The 7132-nt window shown below is 48.8% G+C and overlaps 1 protein-coding gene across 1 annotated transcript; it reads right to left on the bottom strand.

Annotated features, from left to right (window-relative positions):
• Positions 1 to 3575: 3575 nt before the first annotated feature.
• On the bottom strand, positions 3576 to 4628 carry LOC103774277 (lysophosphatidic acid receptor 6-like). Its single transcript, XM_008941668.1, has one exon. It carries the CDS (start codon positions 4626 to 4628, stop codon positions 3576 to 3578), a length of 1053 nt encoding a protein of 350 aa, XP_008939916.1.
• Positions 4629 to 7132: the final 2504 nt, after the last annotated feature.

Genomic DNA, 7132 nt, shown 5'->3' with positions numbered 1-7132 from the left:
CCCTGCAGAGCTTCAGGCTGGTGTCCCCCGAGCAGGCTCTGAAGGAGCTGGGCCTGGCCGAGCACCAGCTGCGCTTCACCTGCCGCGTGCACCTGCAGGACCCGCGCAAGGAGCACGAGACGGCGCTGCGGGTCTACAACCACCTCCGAGCGTGAGCCCCCTGCCCGGCCTGGGCCCCCTGGGGAGGGCTGGAGCTTGGCCTGCTCCATAGAGGTCCTCTCTGCCCCCCCAGGCCCGTCCTGGAGAGCGGCTCGAGGAGATTCTCTCAGCCCAGGAGGCAGAGCTGCTCTGGATGGAGCCTGCGTGGCCGAGGTGCCCGGGGCAGTGGCTGTGCTGCAAGGGCAGAGGCTGCTGTGCAGCCTGCAGGCCCCTGGCTCTGCCCAGCTACAGCAGCCCACCTGAAATCATTCTTCCCGTTGGTTTGCTGCTGTTGCTTCTAGCTGAAGTTAGTGCAGTGTTTGGAGGCCTTCAAGCATAGAGCCAGGACACCTCCTAAAGCTATTCAAAAGCCAGCAGCAGACAAACTGTAGACACTTTTCTTCCTAGGGGCAGCTCAATAGTTCTGTGAGTAGCCCTTTGCTTAGCTGAACAGGGTTCAGCATGCAGCTACAGCTGTCATGAAACCCAGAAATACCTCTGTAGGAAATCCTATGGGGTTAATATAATCAGCCCCATTCTCCCTTCCTTGGGCAGTGGGTACTGGCTCAGACACAGCTAAAAGCAGCAACAACGTGCTGGTGTTTGGGATTCAGAGCTACAGCAGGTGACCCACCCTTCAGCTTGTATGCAAAATAAACCATCTGTCTTCTCTCTTACCAGGGTCCTGAAAGATTATTCAGTGCAGCATCTCCCTGATGGCTCCATAACAGTGGAGTCCATTCTTATCCAGGCCACAGCTCACTCAGAGGATCAGGGAACCAAAGTTCTGCTCGTATCCTGGACTTACCAGGTAGGAATACTCAGACACCCTTTTCAAGCAGCTCTGATCTTAACTCCTTACAGTCCAAAACTGTCCCACAAGGTGGGTTGCTACTCTCAGGGTGTCTTCATCACTCTGCTTTTGAAGCTGTTGGACAGGATGAGACAAGTCACTGCTGTTTTCTTTGCTGTTTTAGGTGTAGTAGCAAAACTGAGACAGTTGTCTCTGAGACCACTGAAGTCCAGGGAACTGATGTGGCATAATTACACTTGTGTAATACAGTTAGTTACAATTATATCTGTGTTCTGAGGACATGATAGTATCCAGCTTCTAATGAGCTGCATTGCTACTGCCATACAGAGCATGGAGGCATTTTATATTGTAATTTTAACTTTAAACAACAAGCAGAAAGCTGGTGAACAACAAACTGTAGTAAGATTAGACATGGTGGTTGTGTTTTCTTCCTTTCAAAAGTTTACTTCCTATGCCAGTAGTTTTCAAAGCTTTCTTTACAGCAAGAAAATGCCTTTTTGAGGGCAAAGGGAAAAAAAAAGGTTCTGTATTCTTTGATTTCAAGAAAAAAATATGGTTATTTTCCTCAAGAGACACCTCAGGACCAGACACCTACTTTGACAAGTGGTAGTTGTACCCTGGTGTTTTGAAGGAACACCCAGAAGTGCATTGGTTTCCATTTGTGAATCCTCCTAGCATTACATTTTGCTGGGTCAAGGAATTATTTCAGTCTATTTCTAGGTAGCAGAGCCAAATTTCCTGCCCCAATTGGGAGAGTCAGGTAGAAGATTGCTTTCATCCTGTTCCTCTTTCCTCTCTCTAGGATGAGGAGCTGGGCAGCTATCTCACCTCCCTTCTGAAGAAAGGACTGCCCCCCAGTACCTCGTGAGCAGCACAGCAGCAGGCGTGGCAGCAGCTCAGAGAGATTTCCATTTTATTTTGTTTATATTGTCAAAGTTTTGTTTTAATAAAGGAATGACAGTGTTTGTGCAGTTACTGCCATGACAGTGTGTGCTGATCTGCCCCACGGGAAACCTCTGCAGCAAGCTGGCACAGCCCTTCAGGAGTCCTGAGGAGCAAGTTCTGAGTGGCTCACACAGTGAGGTAAGAGAGATTCAGTATTTCCCCTCCCACAGCTCAAACCCCTGAGTGAAACAAGGAGCTTTCAAAGCTTCACAATTAAAATACAAAGTATAATGGAGGCAAGAAAGCCCAAAACGTGCTATTTACCCAGCAGTAACTTTGGAAATTACCTACACTTCCTTTTCTGACAAGGCTGCTAAAAAGCTGTGCCCCTGGACAGAGTCTGTTCAACATTTTTCTTCCTTTGTGTACAACATAAAAGTTGTGCTTAGTTAGAAAGAGCCCTCCAGTGTTGGGATTTTTTGCACTGCCTGTAAATGGGGCAAAAATAGCAGTTGCTTGTGAAAGGTAAAAGATTAATTTGTTCTGAAAGCCCCTTGAGGGTCTCCTTGTCTCCATGGTACAGGTGCAAGGGTTTGCACTTTGTCTCACCAAGCCCAGTCAGGCAGAGGAACACAGGAATCATGATTTTTAATATTTTAGAAAAGTTTCTGTAGGTTTTCTCACGTCTATTTAAAAATTCCTCCAGGCTTTAAGAAGTCTGGGTGGCGTGGGAAGAAACAGACCAGACTGTGTGTGGATCTGTTAACAAAAGTCACATCCTCTCAGGTAAACCATTGGCTTTGGAGCAGGTTTGTCAGCCAGGCCAGGGGGTTTCTGTGACTGATAACCCACAGATGATAAATTCTCTCCAAAACTCGTGTTTCATGTGGTGGAAAGCTCAGCAGTTCTCAGAAGCTGTGTGGTTCTGTTCAGAGAAGAGATGAACTAGGTCAGATACTGTGTTTTGATCACAGAATGTGACTTGAGAGAGAGCTTTGACATTTGAACAGGACTGCATGGCACAAGGAGCTGTGCCAGCTCCTACACCAACTTCCCCCAGGGGCTGTGTGGCCAGAGGGGCTTGTTCACCCCTGATCCTGCACAGGGCTGACTGATAAACACCTGGATCTGTTCTCTTCCAGACTTGCAGTAGTAGATGTCCAGTTTGAATCCACAGGCACACAATGCTAGAAACCCCGTGCTGAAATACTTCTCAAGGAAGCCCATCCATTGATTCAGAAGGGATGAGGAGCCCTTATTTGGCTGTGGAATGTGGGCAGAAAGCAGTTTGTGAACCCAGCTGGCTACAGTGTACCCCAGGGAGAAAACACAGGATCCCTCCAAAATAGGGCAAAGCCAGGAGGGCTGCCCTGATCCACTGCCTTTCACTTAGTGTCAATGAGGAGGCTGGTTTCCTTCAAGTAACCCTTTCCTGGGCTGCACTGCTTTCCAGAGAAAAGCCCTGTGTTCTCCTACCAACCCCAAAATTAAACAGAGGGGAGAGCAACACATCAATGGATGTGAGCACAGCATGTTTCACCCAGTGCTCTCTGGGCCTGTCAGAGAATACAGCCCCCAAGTAATACAGCCCCCATATAAAGATAAGTAACTGTTGGGCACTTCCCTCCTGCGTTGCCTTGATGTAGAACAACCACTGTATTAAAAAAATGGCAGGTCTCACAGGTTTGCTTTCATAGAAGCAGTTGGAGAGATGAATACTGTGCTCCCTTGAAGTAGATCAGTTGGTTCCACCCCTGTGTTTATTTCCCTGTCTCTGTTGCAGCTGATAAACACCGAAGGACTCCCCGAGTTTCTGGTCGCAGATGGTGTACACCGTTTTAGACCTGAACCTGAGCCTGAATTTGAGGAGCCATTGCTTGCTGGAAGAGGTGAGGTAGTACAAGAGGGGGTTAAGGCAGCAGTTGAAGCTCACGAGGGCCAGGGTGACCCTCCGCATTTTGTAGATGAGGTCGGTGAAGGACTTGTTCTGGATGAGCTGGACCCTCATCAGGAAGTGGAGCAAGTGAGTGAGGTGATAGGGGAGGAAGCACAAAGTGCAGATGACCAAGATGATGCAGATGGTCCTCAGGGCCTTCCTCCTGCGAACGCTGTGTTTGGTCTGGGAGATCCTCTTGGCCACGAGGGGGTAGCTGACCAGGATGATGGAGAAGGGGATGACGAACCCAAACACCAAGGCCAGGACGTTGTACGGCGCCATGCGGCGCGTCCAGCTGCTGAGGGGGAAGTTCTCAAAGCAGGCAGTCGTGTTCCTCACGCCGCCGTTGTGGAGGGGACCCCCGAGGATGAGGGGCAGGGTGACCCCCAGGGCCAGCACCCAGAGGGCCGTGGCCACCAGCAGGTGGTGTGTGGCTCTGAGGCGGAGGTAGGCGAAGGGGTGCAGCGCCGCCACGTAGCGATCCAGGCAGATGCAGGTGAAGAAGGCAATGCTGAGGTAGATGTTGATGTAGTACAGTGTCCCTGTCACCCTGCACGCCACGTCCCCGAAGATCCAGTCGTTCCAGTTCAGGTGGTAATGGATTTTAAAAGGCAGCATGCACACGAACAGGGTGTCTACCAGAGCTAGGTTAATCAGGTACACGGAGGAAGGGGAGGCGTCCTTCGCTCTGCAGGACAGCAGGTACAGAGCCAGGACGTTTTCTGTCAGCCCCAGCACAAAGACAATGCTGTAGATGACAGTAAACAAGCAGTACTGGAAGCCTGCTTCCAATTCTGACCTGGCATCCCCAACTGTCTCATTGGAGGCTCCTTCAGTCCAGGAAATATCTGCCATGACTTCTGCTGGAGTGTAGGGATGTCCAACATGGGAGAAAGGGCTTAAAGTCCCCTACCTCGGGTGGTTCTTGAGTTTTATTTCATCTCAAGTGGGTTAAAGCTATAAACTGAGCCATGTTAAGTCTGGTGAGGTCTGTTCAGAGGTTTGTGCTTGGTCTGGTTTAGATGGAAAATGCTGTAAGGGAGAATAAGTAATTAACTGGCATTAAAATCATCACAGGGAGACAATACTGAAAGAAGTAGCAGTTCCCCCAGCAGCCCCCAAAATCCATTCGTGCACCTTAGCTGGCATTCATGCACAAACAGGAGGGCTCTGTGTAAGCTGCTGGGTGAATTTACAGCACCCTGAACCTTCTCTAAACAGAACCTGGGGAAATTAAACCCACCTACAGCACACACAGCTCTTCTAAGTGGAGCCACTCAAGGCACAGAAGCACAAAGGTCACTGGGTACTTTCCAAAGGAAGCTCTGAAATCACACTTCCTCCCATAGCTGTGTGTCGAATGAAGCTGAAAGCACCCAAGATGATAACTGGAAGATTAGAAAGGACAAAATATTTCAAAAGGTTTCACTTGAAGTAGGCAGGCACACATACCTGCTTACTCAGGTCTTTCAGCTAGCTGCAGGGGGTTTGTACACAGGGACATTGATCCAAAACCAGGCACAGCTGAGACGTGACTTTAACCAGCCCAGGACTTGAGACAACCTTTATCTATCTGCTGGAGCAAGAGCTACTCGACATCTAGCCTGTTTAGGTTCAAAGTGTAGTGTTGAAAGTGGGGAAAGATAAAGCAGAGGCCTTTAAAGTCCTGAAAGGGGCAGGGTGGGCAGAGGAGACTGGAGAGCTGCTGCTTCTCACAGGACAAGCAGAGTCAGGGCAGCCACAGACACCATCAGGTCCTGGCTCCAAAACAGACACAAGGAGTTTTTGCAGAGTGCAGACACGTTGTCCCAAGGTTCTGTAGGAGCTGGACATGAGGGTCCCCATGTGCTTAGTGCTGCCTGGTGCCTGTGAGATGGCAAAACAGGTCCTGCAGGGCTGCCCAGACCTGATTCCACTGGGATCCCTGGCAGCGTGGCTACGAGGCCTTGCACAGGAGCTGCTCCCACCATCACTACCCTGACACCATTTCCTCTGGGCACCTGTAGGCCCCATAATCCCCCAAATCCCCCTCTGAAACGGGACCCCACCTCGTGGGGGATGCAGTGGGAGATGTGACACCTCAACTCCTGGGAAGCAGCACGTGAAGCTTCTCAGAGGTGCTTGTCCCCAGTGGTGCTCACCATCCCAGAGAGCCCCTCACAGGACATGAACCCACCTAAGCTTCACTACAGCAGAATTCAGGACAGTGGGAGAGGGGTGGGAATCTTAAAGCACTGATGGGAAGTATTTTACAAGTTGTTCTTCTGCCCAATTCCAGTTACATGGGCACTGCAGGACCCCACCAGCTACATCAGTCTGTTAGAAAACGTTTTCATTCCCTGTGAGAGCCAACAGAAGTGACAGAGTCTATGACTAAACATATTCCCCAAGTATACAGCCACTTTCAAAGTGTGGAGTCTGATAAATTCCAAATTCAGCTTCCCTAGAGCTACTTTGTTGTTTGTTGGGGTTTGCTGTTTCTTTTTTTTAGGGAAGGGAGGACTATTATTTCTTCTAAATAACCAAAAAGCACCAGTGAACTTGTTTCTGAACAAAGGTTGTTGATTAGCATAGATCAAAGTTTCCACTGGTTTTGAGTTCATTAAATTATTAGAAATGTTTTCCTATAACCCCAAGCTTGAATCTTTCTCACTCTTGATTAGAGTTGGTTTTCTGGCTGTAGTTTTAAAGCTTCCCTGCCAAGCAACCAGAAAGACAGATCTGCCCATGTATTGGAAATCCAAATTGAATCAACTGAAAACAATTAGTCATGCAACAAGATGGAAAGGAAAAGAATAATGACAATGAAGAGGTATTGATGGTGGACATCCAAAAAAATGGTTCAAGCTGGGAGTTTGTACAGAAGTTCTCCACTGATTGATAGTACGTTGTATGGTGCTAAGAGAGGGATAATTAAATGTCTTTAGGTTATTTTTAACAGGTTTTTCTGGGATTTTAAAAAAACAGAACCCCCCCCACATGTTGTTCCTTGTGCTAATGGAGGGTTAGCCAGTTGGTCAGCTTCTGGGCTACTGCTGGACCTGGGTTCCTCAGTGACTGGGAAACAAGCCCATAAGCATGACAGGTTTCTGTTGTAACCAGAAGTTAGTGGGAAACATTTGCAGAAACATCAAGAGTGGGTAATTCTGTACTGTGACTTCAGCAAACAAAAAGCAGTGACACCCGAGCCTGCAGCAGCAGTTAGCTCAGTTAACACCCAAAGATCATGAGAATTTGGTTCAGTTTTCTGCCCTGTAAAGACTTGTAATTAATGTAGTTAGGAAGTTAACTCACCAGAGCTCAGGTGGTCGTTGTCCCAGAGCTGCAGCTGGAGTCCTCACAACTGCCCAGTCTCTGCT

This window comes from Merops nubicus, unplaced genomic scaffold (assembly GCF_000691845.1).
Source record: "Merops nubicus isolate BGI_N331 unplaced genomic scaffold, ASM69184v1 scaffold6936, whole genome shotgun sequence".
Lineage (NCBI taxonomy): Eukaryota > Metazoa > Chordata > Aves > Coraciiformes > Meropidae > Merops > Merops nubicus.
The sequence above is the reverse complement of the archived record's forward strand: the minus strand, read 5'-3'. Positions and strand labels throughout refer to the sequence as shown.

Bases quoted from the DNA above. Each gene is read 5' to 3' on its own strand.
- LOC103774277 (XM_008941668.1), bottom strand. From the start codon at position 4,628: ATGGCAGATATTTCCTGGACTGAAGGAGCCTCCAATGAGACAGTTGGG.